Genomic DNA, 17605 nt, shown 5'->3' with positions numbered 1-17605 from the left:
ATATTTACATACAGGTACCTGCAGTCTCCCACATGTAAATGATCTGTGTCATGTCACACAGGAGCACTATGGTCGAACAGGAAATAGAACCGGCGTTTTCAGTCTCTGTCTATTTTACTAATCATTGGATTCTCTTTCATTTGCTGTATAGTACATGGACAAGATAAACAAGAGTTTGGCATGGAACACCCCCCATCTCCGACCTCTGCTTCTTCTGAGGCCATCAGGCCATTTCTAGCCATTCCCTGATGCTAAGTTACTGTTTGGCTCCCTCCTGCAGTTTCTTATTCCTTTCTCTGAAGCCACTGCTACCTGGTACTGTCAAAGACAGGGTGGATCATGGTTCCTCAGCAGACCTAGGTCAAAGTACCCCTGGGTAGTGAAATTGGAGCATACTATTCAACTTCATTGCAATCTATCTAGGCATGCTCCAAGTGTAAACACTAGCTCACTACTGGCAAAGCTTACTGTCCATTTTATCTTTCCGTCTGGACTTCATTAGAATGGGAGCACTCAGGAGAGACAGCAGAAAGGTCCTCTTTAGAGGTAAGGGCACCAAAATCCGGCCCTTAAACATTTAACATCCGAGTTTCCATCAGTGCTCTCACCTCCTATTTTTCCCCTCTGATTTGTTTGCTGTGATGTTTATCTAGAGCTAACTGCACACTCTCCAAGTGATATGATCATATCTGTTTCACTTTGTGTAGGTCCATAGAACAGGTTAGAATAATACGGAGTTTTTGCATGATGATTTCAGCTTGTGCTATCAGTGTTGCCCCAGGCATTCCTGCATTACTATGAAAGGGTCTGCAAGAGATGACTAACAAAATTAAGTCCTATAGTCAGCAGAATCTGCATTTCCATGGGAAACACGTTGGTGGTCTGTAAAGCTGAGAAAATTGAAAATCACTGCTTTAAAAGAGAGCCAATGATAATCTTTTTGAAGTCCTGTATTCAAAATCTGTGTTGCGTTCCCAGCTCCCATAAATGCCATTTCATCTACTTTAAAGAATAAAACTACATTTAAAAAAAAATCAAAAAAGTCTTTATTCTCCCTTCCCTATCCATATTCTATTGTGTCATGAAGCCTGGAACCTAATTTATTTTATGTAAACAAACAAAAGAAATCCCACCCAGAAACCAAGCCATTTGCAAGATTTGTTTAGGTTTGGTTTTAATGTTTTTTCCAGTGTTTCTTGTCTTACTCTGTCTGGCTACTAGCACTTTTCATATTAAAAAAAAAAAAAGAAAAGAAAAGAAAGAAAAGAAAGCCTTCACTTGAAAAAATACAAATGACAAAAAACACCTGAAACTGTACAGGACAAAGAAGGCTGGACAGCAAGAAATGCTTCTACCTGACAGGATGATGGAATTGGTGGTTAGTGTTTGCCTTGGTTATCTTCTATTGCTGAACCTAATTCAAAAGGAGTGGGTACAGAGCAGCCTAAAAACTGAACAGCAAATAAATCTATGGAGATTATGTCTTCATCTACATGCTAAGCAAAGGCATCAACCAGGGGAACGTAAAGGGGCCGTAAAGCAGCTTACTATTCTCCCCCCCACACCTAATTAAGAAAGCAGGGCATTGTGGGAGATAGGAAGACCATCAACTATGCCTCCTTAGCACTGGCCAGGAGCTGGCACACAAAGGTTACTACCTTACTGCCAGTGCAGGACTATGCCAATCCAGAGGAACTCAAAAAGCTCAGAACCTGGTTGTCTTGGAGCGTGGTGCTGGCCTGATATATTTTTCAGATGGTGCAGTTTTCACTTCTCTCAGGCTCAGAGTTTAGCCCAAAGTAACTCAGTTTTGAAAGGAAGTTTTGAAGAAGGCTAGAGAAATTTGTATTGTTTTAACATCCATGTTAGAGGAGCAGGAGGGAAATGAAAATTACAGCTTGTGCTCCCTTAGATGCCCTTTTTAAATATAGGCCAGTGAATCAGATAGTCTGCTGATGAAACAGCCTTGGCAAGTTGCCTAAAAAGCTGTAGGAAAAAGTCATCTGTTGAAGGTAATATTTGCAGAATCTGAACTTTTGTTTTATTACTGCACAATAAAATCAGCAATCAGTAAAGAATTGAGGGTGTGGATGACTGGACATACTGCCCAAAGACCTCTGAAGTCAAAGAGAGTTGAAGAGGAGGTCTTGAACAGTTGATCTAAAATGATCTGTAAGACTTAATTCTTGGTCTAAGAAAGCTCATACGTACAGGCCTGTGCATTGTAGCGTGAGCTTGCTTGAGTTCACTGGCTGTAATTTCTTCCAGCTGTGGAGGGCAATGAATGCCTAAGTCCGAACATCTTTCCTAGAAAGAAAGAAGTGCCTAGGTTCATCTAGTTAACTCTTTAGAAAAACTCTTGTGATGTGACAATGTCACGTGCTTAACTCTTTACGTTCCCTTTAGGTAATTAGGGAATACTTAGGCTGTAGAGTTCATTTCTATTTGCACCAACCTCACAACAAAACCAGATGATACCAGACAGATCTGGATCTGTAGTCCAGCTTGTATTAAAGTCAAAAGGAATTGCTCAGCACAGTTTGCAGACATTGCTGAGTAGAGAAGATGGAAGATTATCTGGGTGTGTGAGCTGGTTATAGCATAGTCATTTCCCCTCCAGTATGTTCCCCTCTCTCTCCGCATCCCCGCAGTTTATTACAAAAAAGAATTACTATCACATGTGCTAAAGCATGGTTCAGTCCATTGGAGGCAATGAAGATACATGCTGGGATTTTGATCCTAACTGGAACAGTGGGACAGTGCAGAGCTTACAACGCTCACCCAGGGCAAGCCAGCAATGGGAAAAATGCACTATGCATCTCCACATGGGAGGTAGTAACTGATATACTTCCACTGTACACGGGGGCATTTTGAGGGACACGTCACAGCCTAGAGTTTGGTTGAGGCAAAGCAGCACTGCATACCCATAACACAGGAAGGAGCCTAAGCACATAATTAATTCAAGTTGTAAAGAACAAAAAGCTCTGCCCTTGCTGAAGGTGGTGGCAAAAGTCACGCAAATTAGTAATAAATCAGAAGAAATCCTTATAAACCCCACCCTTCTCCAGTGGCTGACTAGCATGAGACAGTCTTTAACATAGCTTTGCAGGCCTTGCAAATGTTTCTGACTTGGACTGGATCTGTGAAAAAGGGATCTTGCAATAGTGTCAACCTTTACAGTGCCCTAAAAAGTACTTTGCATGGTTAAATAATCTTATTAGACAGAATCATTGATAATAACAAGGATATCAATTCAAAGCCCTATATAATGAGACTAAAATAGCTTACCTACTCTGCTTTGTATCTAGCTGTAAAAATAGTTCTTATGTTTGTTCCATCTACGCTTAATCTTTTACAGAACTTCTAATGTAGATATCTAGGCTTTATCTACAGTTTAAGGAGGGTGAGACCAGCACTCCAAAGAGCTATTCTTTCCATTTACCTTAGACACCTGCCCCAGGGTGGAATAAACACCCTCTGGGGTACCTGATTCTCATGCCCAATTAGGGAAGTACTTTGGATGATCAGTTTACACCAGACATCCTGTCTTTATAGCAGGTGAGATTAAATCCACTATGAACATCTTCCCAACTATTATTAGCAGAATTTTCAGAATGATCACTTTTACTGCTCCCCCCCCCCGCCGACCCCCCCCCCACACACACACATGCTTAGGACAATTTATACAGCAAAGAGAAAATCTAGAACCAGAATCTGCAAAAGAAGTGAGCAGGCCCATACTCCTGGGAATCAAATCCTATCAACCAACATGAGCAATAGAAATAGTAATATTATGGGATACTCTTACAATGTTCCAAATTCTCCCACTCCGAAATCAGCTAATTCAGTTAGAAAATGTGAATGTCATTGATAACCAGATGAGCATCACGTGATTTCTGGAGGTCCCTGCTATCAGCTACTGCATGTAATGAGATAAGCTGAGATCAGCTCCTTCTTGAGAGCACTGCAACAGTTTGCCCAAACAGGTTATAGAGTCTCCTTCCTTGAAGATATTCAAAAGCCATCTGGACACAGTCCTGGGCAACGTGCTCTAGGCAACCCTGCTTGAGCAGGGAGGGTTGGACTAGATGATCTCCAGAGATCCCTTCCAACCTCAGCCATTCTGTGATTCTGTGATTTATAAGTCCAGTTAGTATAGGAAGGAAGGAAGATAGATAGTTGAGTAGAAGGGAAAAACATATAAAAAACTTCTACAAACCAGGATTTTTATTTTACTGTAGCCTTTCTTTGACTACTCAGAGCAAAGATTTAGGATAGTCACCGTAGAGGGATGTGTAAAAGTAACCGAGATGGGGCTCAAGTAAGGCGGAAAGTAAAGGCAGAGAGAGAGAGAAAAGCATGGAGGGATCTAGATTTTATATGATGTCAGAAATGAAGCATTATGCTCTAATTCCATTCACTTCTGGTCCTGGCAACCACCTCAGCCCACAGAGAAAGGTTGCTGCAGCTGAATGGGACGGTGCTGGTATGCCCATGAGGGATGCTTTTTATGTCCCACCCCTCCACTCCCTTATGCTACAGGTGCAATTAAAAATTTGTCATCAGTGGCTTAATATTCTCTGAAGACAACAATATCTTAGAAACCTTTTCAGCAACAGAAAGGTTAAGAAAACTTACTTGTATCACTTATTAATACAAGGAGCAATTCACTTGATTCCCTGAAGGCCAGGTTTAAATTGAGTTTATTTAAGTTAAACCATACTGTTTACTTGTTTGCTTGTTTCATCGTAGTAAGAAAATGCCCTCAGCTCTCTGGAATATCTCCCTGTGGCTGATGAAGGAGAAAGGAGGCTTCAAAGGCTACCTCTCCTTAATCATCCTTGGTAAGTCAGCTGGCTGACACAAAGCACCTGGCCTTGGGAATGCACCCAGCCTGTGGCCTCATAAAAATAATGCAGACTCTCCTTCTCCTCTGCCTTCTGCTAGTCAGCTTAGGCAGGTAGGTCAGTCTTGTGTTTCCATGTGCCCTTCCAGCTGAGGCCATGTCCTCATGTCTTCACAGAGTGGCACCATGGCCTTTCCACTGTTGTGTGAACCACATGCTAGATACACGTTCAGCCTGGCATGTGGTGCCACAGATACAGAAAGAAGCAGTGGTGTTGCAAGGCAGCTCTCTTGTAGCAACTAGCAGGACCTTCTGGAAATCATGCTCCTCAAGAGCAGATTGCCACACATTGCCATTCTTTTTTGAGCATCAGGAAAATGCAGACATGAGAGGTATGTATCTATACCTGTGTTTTGGTCTTGCTAGCAGCATGGTTATAGCAAGACAAAATACAGCTAAGCCTATAGAAAAACTGGGTGGTAAAATCATGCTGACCAGCATGCTGTCATGGTGACGGTGTTGCTAGCTGGTTAGAGGTCTACCAGCTGCAGCTACTTCAAAGCAAGCACAAACTCGGTTGCAGCTTGGTCCCTAGATATGCCTTGTATTAGTGTCTCCTCTGTGCTACAGTTCACTTTGCATGAGGGAACTCCAACAGCAAATCAGCTCTACTCAACTGTTTGGGTCCCTTAAGACAGATCTGTGTGTGGTGTACACAGGTATCCAGTAAACCCTGAAATAAGCCATGGCTCATAATGACTGGCCTTTTAAAAATCTGGAGACATCCTGAAGTTGAGGAATGTTATCTTCTTGGTAGCCACAGTGTTTCTCCAGCTGCTGGAAAGCATCCAGGTACTGCTTACAGGCGTGAGTAGGATAGAGGCTGCTCAGCTTCCTGTAGACTTCTTTCCTGAAAAGCAAAAGCCATTCTGGGTGACCCACCTCATTAAAAGCAGTACTTCTCTACCACAGTTACAGATTCGCAGAGGGGTGTAAACCCCCAGCACAGGCAACTGCCCTAAAAATCGAACTGAGACACATGGTGCTTGAACGTTGGTGCCTGGATGTAGAGCAAGGTGTGGAGGCTTTTTGTTTTCTCTTCCCTTCAGAAGGTGGGTTCTGTTCATCAGAACTGCTCTATCCCTCACACACCTCATGAAATGTAAAGGAGCTCTAATCCCAATTTAGAAATAAATTGCTTCAGAATAAAGGTGTCAGAGGTTCGAGGGGAGTCACAGAGAAAAAGGTGAGGCTGTGGCCCTCTGTGTTACGCTGTTTACTAATGGAATGAGCCAGATATTCTCTAGTCCCTATTAAAAAGGTACAACTTGAAATGCTGCCTCTCCATGCTGACTCCTAAGCCATATTTGACTCCTGCTCTCCTCCTAAAACAACACTTTTTCTGGTACTGAAGTTTAACATCTGCACAGGCAAAGAGATTCTTACTCTTGCGGTTCAAAATGCCTGGCATGGACTATGTATATGAAAGACATGCCAATTTCTTGAAGCATTTAGCCCTTTACAAAGAAAGAGATCAGCTAAAGAAAAATATATATAACCAGATTTGGGCACAGGCTTCAAGCTTCTCTTAGATTTGATGGTGCTTGGATCCAGAACTGTGGTTTGGAATATATTTAGCTGTTTCAAGATAAACAAGTAGTAATAGGATGGCAAAGAACCTTATAGAAATGGTTATTTTTGCTCAGACATGGCCCTAGGGTGTTAGCAAATTTATAAACATTGTTTCATGAAAATTGAGATCATTCTTGGAAATGCTGGCTAAAGAAAATGACCTTTTGTTGTTTTGTATTGTATTTTTTTTGTGATGCTATTGTTGCTATGGAAGTGATAGCCAGTCCCTGGTAATGGCTCTCCTGATTTGTACAAATCTCTTACACAGTGTGGGAGTCATGAACCAGAATGAAGGGTGGGGGGAGGAGCGGAAGTAGGGAAAAAAATAAAAGAATAGAGGGAAACAGTGGCTGCTGTCACTATTGCAAAAGCTGCAGGAGACTGGGCCATTTTCATTGAAGAATCAGGAAAAACTAGGGAGCATTAGAGTACAAATGTTGCCCTGGTCTACTCCCCATTGAATAATATTGACCTCAGTGGGACTGCATAGGATCTAAACCAGTACACAGTTCAGCCCCAGTTCAAAGTCTAGAGAAGATAGGCTTATTTACATCTACTTGAAGAATTTGTACATATATTCTCTTTTATCCAACTTAAAACACTCTACTGTGTGTCCAAACATTGACTACCACCAAAATGTAGGGAGTCTCAGAGACTAGCATTGAGCTTGCTTTAGAGCCCTTGTTGAATTCCTGACAAAAATATATATGCCCTGTCTCAGTCCTGTATAGCCCTGCTCATGGGAGTGTTCATCTCACCTAATTTGAGTTATCCAAAGTTAAGCATCCCTCATTTATAAGCACCTCTAAGACAGTCTTCTAAGCTCACTATATAGTCAAAGGAGAGAAGCAGGTATTTCCAGAGGGCAGTTTAACTTGTCCTAGCGTAGTATCTTAAATAGGTGGGATGAGTCACTGAGTGGAGGTGGAAGTCTGATTATAAAAGAGTCCTAGAGTACACAGCCATCTTTTAGATGACTGAAGTAGAATGAAATGAAATCTATTCTTGATCTTTCTTTTTTTTTTTGTTAGAAATAGAAAAGTACAGGAATGTATTCTCAGTTGGCATGTGTATGGAGAGAGAGAGAAAAAAAATAATAAAGTAGTGACCTTGGCTGAGGATTTGGTGCAGTGTGTGCTTTATTGTCACACTGCTTTCAGCTTCAGCTGACTCTGCAATTAGAGGACCAGTAAGCTGCCACTTAATGGTCACTTAGTCCTGGGACAGAAAGAGAAAGTCCTGGAAGTGCAGGCTATGAAAAACTCCAGAAAGAAGCCTCACAATGAACAACAGAGCCAGCCACTTAAAAGACTTTAAAGATAATGCCTTTATTTTACGTCAATTTCCTTATTCTATTTAAGAAAAAAGTGTCATTGTTCAGCTTCATTACAAAGATGTGACAGGTGCATTCCCATAATTTTGTCCTAGATTTTTCCCTTTTTCTTGTCAGATCTTTTACCTATAAGACATCTTTTATGACAGCTTAGTTTCATGGCCTTCCAAGAAATCTGCCTCAAAACAGAAACTCTGCTCATCTGTACCCTCTGTTTTCTGAAACTCATATTTCTGCACTTGATTAGTTTTCATTTTTATAACCGTATTGCTACAAACTGAAGGCATGCAACAACTCTTCGGAGTGAACACCAAGGGATTTTAGTCTGGGCTACAAGTTTCCTGTTCAATTTGACTGTGCTCAATTAAGTTGTGCTGTAATGCAGTTGACCTCAGGGCACAGCCCTGTGGAGCTGTGATAACCGTTGGGAGGTCTAATTTTGGAAACAGCTTTACATAGCAAGAAAATCTAGGTTCCTGAGGCTGGCTCTTTGGGGAAATGGGCAGATATTCCTTTAAAAGGAGTTACCACACAGGGACTAATTCTAGGTGGAAAAAGGCTGGAATGACGGAGATTGGCAACAAAATGGAAAAACAGGAAAGAACACAAAATTAAATTTTCTTAAATATGACATTCCCACACCCCATCCCATGCCAAGATTGTTGGCTGGTGGTAGCAATCATGCGCATGACACTGACCATCAATCTTTGACAACTGAAAGATGCTGTAAAAACCTACTATGTGTGCTTAATAAAAAATGTGACCGCTTGGGTGAGTTGGACACAAGGTTTCTCTGTGACTGTGGACAACAACCCTCATGATTCCTATGGCACAGTAGACTTTATTTAAAAGAAAATAACCTCTGAAAAAGATGGGATGGCTCTGTCACTGAGGTTCTGGCATAAGCGTTCTGATATATGGATTTAATTCCTGGCTCTGAAACAAACTTCCTGTGTAATTTTGGGCAAGTCACTTAAGCTTTCACTTTTTCAGTTCCACAGCTATAAAATGTGGCCATCGTTCTTCCTTTCTCACACCTTTAGGCTGTCTTTCCATTTAGATGATAAGCTATGAACACAGACTCTCTCTTATTATGTGCATACGTGGCACCTTGTATGACCCTGGGATCTTAGCTGGGACATTTGGACATAGTTATGTTTATATTATCACACAAATATGTAATTATTGCTACTTACTGAGATGTGCAAAAGATAGCTAAAGAAAATGGAAACAGAGGTTTATGAAATAAGAATTCTGATTTCTTTCAAATCTAAGACATATTTCATGTAAAGTTTGCAAACATACTTTGAATTGAATGATTTTTTTGGAACTGTTTTTGAGTGGCAAAGCTTCAAGAGAAACAAATTCCTAATGAAGAAGTGCTGAACACATGTGCAAGTAACATGCCCATCATTTCATACAACTCAAAAAAGCTTTTCACGGTGAAGTAATGCAGCCTGGAAGGACGCTCCAAAATCTCTTCTACCCTCAGTTTAAGAGAAAGATGCCTATTCAAGTTAACAGGAATGAATGCTTGCAGGAGAAGAGCAGGTAAGGCCAGTCCATCCTATGAACATTGGATTAGCTGCATCCTATGAGGGAATTGCTCACCCATGGAATGGCCCAGGAGCCAGTGTACAAATAACGAACTCACCAAGTTGCAATCTCTTGTGCTGTGTACTCGATGCGAGGCAAAGATTCTCCCCTATAGAGAAGAGAGGAAACAATGTGTGTTTCTAAAGCGGGTGTCAAGTTCAGTTTCCAGGTATTATTTTCTTTGCCTATGCCGTTCATATTTGCTGTAATGAAGACAGAGACAACTAACAGAGTGCATACTAAACTGCTTCTTTATCTTGTTAGATTTTAATGTTTATATGTTCTCCTCTGTTCCGCTGTGGTGAGGAGGTGGAGGGATATGGTAAGAAAGAGAGCCATGTTCTACCTGATAGAAGAAAAAGGAGGCCTTAAGCCTTACCCTTACCTCTCCGGATGGCAATCTAGCAACAAAAACACCATGTATGCCTCAAGGGTCCATCCCTGAAACGTGTGATTGGCACAGTATCATCCCAGAGAAGGACTCAGAAACTCACCAGCAAAGAGCTGTCCAGGCATACACTGTTTGTTTGTCACTAACTTCTCTGCATGGGTGACCTTTTCTCCTCTTCCTCATTGCTGCTCCTTCTATAGCTCGGTCTGTTCAGCGTGTGCTTTTGTACTGTTTTGCCATGTGACATGGTCTTGCATCTGCCACCCTCACAGCCTTGCTGCAGAACTTGGACTAGCTTCGATATATGGTGACAATGAGAAATTTGCAGTCAAATAGATGTCTTTCACGGTCTTCCGATCTGGGAGATTTCTTCAGCTCTTAGACACCAGTGAGACTGATAATCCACAACCAGTTCCACCTATACATCTAACTAACTCTATTAGACAGCAGTATGATTCTGCTGAAGCTTTACACAGAAAGGTGGAACATTTTCAATTGTCCACATGAGACATGAGAGTTTTCTAGACTTTTCCCCTTTTTCTCTTGGATAAGCCTTTTTCTCCTGTTTCCCTGACAGGGTTGCTCAGGTCACGGAAAATTTGGCATGCAATGATAATGTACATGGCCAGAGACATTTTGTCAAGCAAATAATAAAAATAGTAAATTGCTTTTCTTTGTCAAAAATATGTTCCTCTATACTGTTCGTTAAGGTTCCATGAAAAGGATTATCGCTAGTTCAGGAGCTAGGTCCTAGAAGGAATTACACAGTTGAAATGAAAGAGCCATATGGAGAAATTGGCTAACAAAAAATGCAGCACTGAAAGAGATAGGAACGCAATCCTAACATTTTATCTTAAGATATATCCGTTGTGTTCTGGAAAATGTCCACTTTGTATAGAGTAAAAGTTTCTGTGGCTAAGTTTTGCTTTCCAACAAATAGCCCCATAGATACATCAACAAAGCATTAAGTTTCTGATATGCCTTGCACATGAAGATGTCTGAAAGTGCACATGGAAAGCTGAAGTCTCTTCTCAGCAGCCATATACTTACCCTCTGTAATTAAAGGCAAGATCAGTAAAGAAAGCCCTCCGTTTTCTGTACTCTGGGTCTGTGTATCCCTGAGTTGGGAGAAAATTCAAAAAAAAGTTTACATTAAGAGAGATTTCTGGCCATGAATAAATTTACTCACAGAAACATTCAAAAAGACTAGGCTTCAGTTTGACGGTTTTCTCTGAAGCAATGAACTTGCATCTTATAAACAAAGCCAAAGTCTGCACTCAGTGACATCCATGACATTTTGCTGAAAACTGTGGGCCTGTGACCAGAAAGGAAAGTAACACGGGTGGGTAGGAAGGTTTTTGAGCTGTTTGTAAACGCTACATCACAGATCATTGCACTTACAGTCAAATTAAATGAAAATCACATTAAAAATGCAATTGGATTAGCAACATCTCTTCATCTGGGGAAGAATTTGAGAGTTTGAGTCACTTCTATCCTGTGCTAAGTATGAAGCTGACAGCCTAGGGCTTCAATGGGCAAAACAGCACTGAGCCTGGCACGGCCTCAGCAGAGGAAGTACACTATGCCTGCGTAATGGCCTATGTTTTGGGAGAAGATGGGGTCCTGATCAGCTAAAAATCATTAGAGCCGTCATTGAATCTATAAAAAGTATAGGCATTCAGCTGAATCTCCTATTACCCATTTTTTACTATGTTATGTTACAGATGGATTCAGTGGTATCTGTTCAAAGGGGCAGTTTACTAAAAAGTTTTTTCCCCCCCACCTCTGGGTTTACTAGAAGTTCAGATTCAAGCAGGATTTTCCAGCTATTAAATATGAACAGACGTGTGGAATCAAATCCCTTTGAATTTTACATCATTCATAATAAGAATGAAATCTGAAATCTGGCACTGTTACGAATATAACTCATAAAGCAGCGTTGATCAGCATCACTGTACAAATATTTATTATTCTAAAATATTCAGAATTTACTGGAACTATTTTGCATACTACAAGCCAAATTTCTCCCTTAGGTTTATTCACATAATTTTCAGCGTAGCAACAATACCAGTAATACTGCAGTTAATGAGTATTGTGTGCGTGAATCTGAGGAAAGAACTGGATCCCCAGGGAGCGCTTACTTTTGTCATGTGTTGTGAATAATATGTTCATTCAGATGCCCTGCTTGATTGTCAGTAGCTGTAATATGTCCATGCAAAACACATGGAAAAGCCATTGGTTCAGACTCGTGTCAATGCTATGACCTCTCTGTTTTATCCTTGCTCTGCACAGAGCTCTGTACCCACACTCTGAACCTCCCCCAGGGAGCACCAGAGACCCCAGCCGGGTGCCAGGGTGCCCCAGCAACTGGTGCCACAGGGTCATTGGTTTGCTTTTTTCTGCTGTTAAAGAGACATGAGAAAGTGAAGTGGAGCCATTGGGCTGGGCAGCCCAACCTGTGTATTTGGTAATAAATGCATATGCAAAATCTCTGGAGAGCCAGCTGTACATCAGCACGTTTATTACTTTTCCCTGTGATGAGCCTTGCTCAGCAGCACAGTCGGTGAGCCTCAATGGTGCGCCATCCAGCCACAGACAGATGATTTCCAGTGCCTGAGATAACTTATTTCAAGCTAGTTTAGGTATTTCTGCATCACACTGCACTATGCAATGTAGATATATCCACAGTCTGTACTTTGATAACTCTGCTCCACTGGTGTTTTCTCGCACCCTCTCTGATGCTCTCACCTTTCATTTGGCAAAGGAAGAGTGAGACTTAGTCTTATTCAGATCACTCCTGGTGTGCACTCATTTAGCTCATGAGAACCAACCTCAGAGATGGTTCAGGAACAAGATAAGCTGATACCTAGATTGTTTCTATGAGAAAGAGAGGTGAAGAATGAAATAAATCCTGGCTAAGGAGGATATAAAGTTCTCTAGAGCATTCTAGTTTCATAAATCATTCTCAAAATAGAAGGTGGACCTGGAAAGGTTTCTGTAACACACAGAACTGTACGTAGCTTAGGAGAAACAAAAGAAAAGGAGTTAAATCTGTCTCCCTTGCAGACAGATTAGAACAACAGCATTAACACTATGTTGGTCAATAAAAGGGCCTAAACAGAATTCAGATGCTTAAGGAAGGGGAGAACAAAATCATGTAGATTCTGTTGGCCCCCATCTAAATCTTCTTTGCACTTTCCAGTGTGAAGTCTATGTTTTATTTTGTTTTGTTTTGTTTTCCTTTTCATGCGTTACTTCTATAGTGATTTTTACAGAAAACTTTAGCACAGTTATCTGCGATCTACCTTTGCAATCAACAAATGGGCCTTTGGACTCCCTTTTTATCTATATTGAACTATTATATCTCAAAGCTGGAAGTTCTTGATGAAAAACCTTTTTTTTGTTTCTTTCTTTCTTTGTTCTCAGTGCTTCACCTTAGAATTTACATCCCTGGAGCAGGGATTTTTCCACTTCCTCCTCTTTGTTTTCTGCTTATGACAGGGCCACAAGTATAAAATTACTGTGAGAAAGGCTTTTTTCGTGTCCCAACCGTAATCAAGACCTACTGTCTGGAATCAAGGGAAAGCCCATCCCAAACATTCTGATGATATTTTGCAGACATAGCAGTATCAATAAAAACTGCCAAAATCGTGGCTCTAAAGACCTTAGTAGAAGTCAGATCTAAGTAAGGATACAATCTTTGCAACTTATTTCCGGGTGCTTATCTCAGCTGAAATCACTGGACCTTTTATGCTTCTCCAATTACATTTTCATCTCAGTTCCAGTATTGCATCCAAGAATCAGTGCTGCCATGTATTTAGCTTTTTTCCTGTCTGGACAATGTTTGTAAATTTAAGCATCATCCTCATCTCTGCAGGATGCGAGAACCTGCTATTCATTAGTGACTAGCTCTTTCCTGCTTGTCTTCATTGCCATCCCCCGTACATCTGCACTTGAATGGGATTCCTGGCATGTAGAAAAGTAAAAATGCAGATATGGAGTATCTGAAAGGTCACAGCCTAGAAAAGACAAAATGTAGAAGGCTGGGGAACTTGCCTGTTACGTGGACCATCCTAGCACAAAGTGGGCATACTTCAAATATATCAGGAGTGAAATAATGAAAAAGACATTTTTTAAACTGAACATTGAAGTGCAAACATATGGTAAGGAATATATTGAGTAAAAAGGCAGCATGTGCCTGATGTTAATCATGTACTTTGGTGAATCAGGGCCCATAAGCATTTTGCGTTATTAGATTATTCATTCTGCCATCCCTAATTCCACTGAAGATCAGTCTTTATGTGTCTTTTCCTTTGGTGACTTTTCCTGAGTATTTCTTTATTTCTAAAATTCTCCTTAGAAAAATTTCTGTATAGAGAGTTTCTTTCTGAGATAAAATGAACTAACAGTGACCTTAGACTTACAGGGTGGTCATTGTCCAAACTGGGATCATACTTGGTGACCAGATGGTGGCACTTGTCCAGATCTTGGATTTTTCTGGGGAACCAGGGCACTGAAGAGAAAGCAGCAGGAGTTAAATGAGATGGGATTAACTAATTTTGAAAAGATCCAGAAACACAAGTAGTACTCAAGATGACAAGCTTTCTTTTCATCGACAAATATCTGACAAGGAGACAGGTAGGTAGCTGAGTTCCAGTTCACTGACCAAACTGACAAACTGGATGAAAAATGATCTGAAGCTAATTTGCAATGATACTCTCTCAATTTTATTTTTCAGAAATAATTTTTAAAGGCAAAAGCATTTCATTTTAGGCCAAATGAAATGTCCTATTTGACACAGCACAACATATTTCTTTCTACATTTTTGGATTTAAAAACATATTTTCATCTTATCTAAAAAGTAGTTTTACATTTTCATAGTTTTGAAGGTGGAATCAATATTTTAAAAGGAAAAATGAAATTTTTAAAAACATAGCATGTGAAGAAGGTGTATTTTGACTTTTCAGGTACTTTCTTTCTGTTTCATTTTCATTTTTTTCAGTAGAAGTAATCAAGCACTATCTGAATTGCCAAACTATTTCCTTCCTCTGAAGTGGGAACTTTTTCTAGTGGCTAAAATAAACAGAAAGCATGCCAGTTTTAATTTAAGTCCCAGTATCTACAACTGAAGAGTTAAAAAGAAAAAAGCTGAAAAAAAGACAAAGTTAATGCTGCTTTCTAAGTTCAGACTAATACTGAGGTCAGACTCAGCTGTCACAGCTGAGAAAAGCATCATTTGTAGTCACCTAAATCTGATACTTGACAAGAGGACACCATTCGTATCTGCACTGAATGGCAAATTTAGCTTTAGCCATATTAAACTATATCTAAGCATAGCCAGTCTGCAAAGGTATAGGGCTACAAATATACGCCGATGTTGTTGTACCTGTCTGGAGAATGCTAAAAAAGAGCCCAAGCTGTGTAAAACGTCTGAAGGAGCCCTTTGCCCCCAAAATGACAAAAGCTTTCTCCCTTTAGTTTGATCTAGGAATCTCTGAGGAGAATCCTGATCCCCCCCAAGGACTATCCTTCAGAAAACCACCTGGGAGAACCTGGCTGGCTCACCTAAAAACACCAAAGAGAAAAATAAAAAGCCCACGTTGGGGGAGTAGGGGGGAGATCCATGCAGGAGATGGAGCCTCATATAAAAGCAGGTACACAAAAATTACGTACTTACAATCTCCCAGTAAATTAATTGCTGGCGCCTGTAAGTATGTTTACACAACTTGGATATCTCCCTAGTTACCAAAATGCCCTCACAAGTGTCTGCAAACCCCTCTAGAAATTAAGCTGCAGCTAGCCTCTTTCAATAAGGTGCACCAATAACATGGGTGAACAGCAGACCTAAGGGCCAGCCAATCCTGAAGCCCTCTGGCACCTTAGCAGCCCCAAACTAACCTCAGTAGGACCACCAAGTGCTCTCAGGCCAAAACCACCAAATCTCTTGTCCTTGCTGATCCCCACACCTAACATCCCAAAGCGGATTTGGTCTCTCTGTGGGCCACAGATACCAACTTGCTGACCTTCTCATCTTGAAAATCAAATGAAATATTCATTAAGGTGTTACTGAGTTCTGGGGTGTGAAACATCCAGAAAAGACCCTTAACAAACTAAACAATGATATGTGTAAGTCTGAGCTGACTTAAAAGCAGAAAGGCTCTGCCATTTGCATGCCAGCTGTATTGACTTGGGCATTATTAGATCCAAAATAAGTCTGTTTGTTTTTATGCTTGTTGTTCCAAACCATAAGATAGAGAGGAACATGAAAAAAATTGTGTCCCTAATATTCCCCTGCTCCAACCAACAAGCCAGCTCTCTTTTGGCACCCACTTGTTTTTGTGGGAAACAGACAGCTGAAGCAAACAGCTGCTTCTAAGCACAAACCTCAGCACCCCAAAGATGTTTCTTCAAACTCATAAAGCTCCTCTGCTCTCTAGTTGCCGTGACAACTGTGATGCCTTTTTGATGTTTCCCCCCACAGTCCCGCAGGATTGTTTAAAAGGTCTCTAACAGTTTATTGTACTCACCCATCCCATACTCACCTGTGAAAAGGACAAACAATGGTCTGCCTTTGGCAAACCCACTCCCCGTGCTGCTGACCAGTAAGGATGGTGGCTCAAATACAGTCCAGGCAGTGGAGTGGCCACTTGCAGCATTCTGCCAGAGGTAAATACTGTTCTTAAGCCAGAATCTTAGAAGTTGCACAACCTCCATACAAGCTCTTCGTTTGCCTAGAAAAATGCCTGATGCTCTGTTATGCAAGGTTTGGCAGTGGATCTGCTCCCTACACAAGAAAATATCCCTTACTTCTCTGCTTCTCCCAGTCTGCCCAGGACCTGGAGGCTCACTGCTGAACCTCTCTCCCTTCTACACTATGAAAGCTTCTCCCAGCTGATTGTATTCAGCTCCTCTCAGTGATGGACCAGTCTGGCTCCAAAGGGTCCTACTAGATCCAGACAGCAGGAGCCAAGACACCATAAACAGACAGCCACAACTTTTCTTTTTTTTTTTTTAACAAAACCAACACAATTCACTACAAGTAAATGAAACATTCAGACTCTCTGCCACGTCATGGCATTCTCCCTATCAAGTGTCTGTTTTTTCTCTGCAAAGCCTCATGGCTATCAGTTCTCTGCATAGCTCTCAACCCTCAACCCACAGCCCTCCTGCCATTGAGGAGTTTCCAGTTTCTCCTGAGCTTCTTGTTTTGCTGCTCTTTCTCTGTCATCTCCCTTCTTGCTGGAACACTTTTCTCACCCAGGTCCCCAGCCTTGTTGAAATGGCTGCCTTTCCACACCGATGGGGATGGTCCCAATTCAGGGAAAACAGTCATGCACTGAAGGAAAGGAAATACATATGCACCTGCTTTGCAGACTAATTAAAATACTATTATTAAGCTAACACTAAAAATACCCCCCAAAAAGAAAAAAAAACAGCGTTATCAGATGCATACATTTCTTACCTTTGTCTTCTCTGCTAGTTTTCACATCCTCTGCTATTCTTTTTAAGGAGGTGATAAGGACACTAACATCAGCACTATGAACTTCACATTCAACAAAAACATCAAGGTCATGAGCAGAGTTCTTGGGCTTTTTGGCTTGTCTGGTTTCAAAGTGATGGATCTGAGTTTCAAATGTCTGCAACAACCAGAGGTTAATATGGCAAAGCTTCTCCAAGGACTGAAAAGCTAAGTAAGTCTAGATACACTTTGAACATGTCTTTACAAGGTGGCTAGAAGAGGTCTTAACAAGAAGTGCATATTAAGCAATGTAACCTAGTAAGGCCCAGTTTCGAAGTAGCTAAAACA

The 17605-nt window shown here is 41.0% G+C and overlaps 1 protein-coding gene across 1 annotated transcript in view; it reads right to left on the bottom strand.

Moving 5' to 3' along the window:
- The window catches only part of LOC104147401 (tyrosine 3-monooxygenase), a 34801-nt gene that overhangs the window by 15736 nt on the left and 1460 nt on the right, over nucleotides 1-17605 (bottom strand). The window contains exons 3-7 of the mRNA XM_009680046.2: nucleotides 17261-17435; nucleotides 14223-14311; nucleotides 10849-10916; nucleotides 9466-9516; nucleotides 5611-5756 (exon numbers count right to left, since the gene is read on the bottom strand). Of these exons, the coding sequence (XP_009678341.2) occupies nucleotides 5611-5756; nucleotides 9466-9516; nucleotides 10849-10916; nucleotides 14223-14311; nucleotides 17261-17435 (529 nt within the window). The remainder of the gene's footprint in view (nucleotides 1-5610; nucleotides 5757-9465; nucleotides 9517-10848; nucleotides 10917-14222; nucleotides 14312-17260; nucleotides 17436-17605) is intronic.

Source organism: Struthio camelus, chromosome 1 (genome assembly GCF_040807025.1).
Source record: "Struthio camelus isolate bStrCam1 chromosome 1, bStrCam1.hap1, whole genome shotgun sequence".
Taxonomy (NCBI): domain Eukaryota; kingdom Metazoa; phylum Chordata; class Aves; order Struthioniformes; family Struthionidae; genus Struthio; species Struthio camelus.
This window is presented reverse-complemented; position numbering and strand designations above follow the sequence as displayed.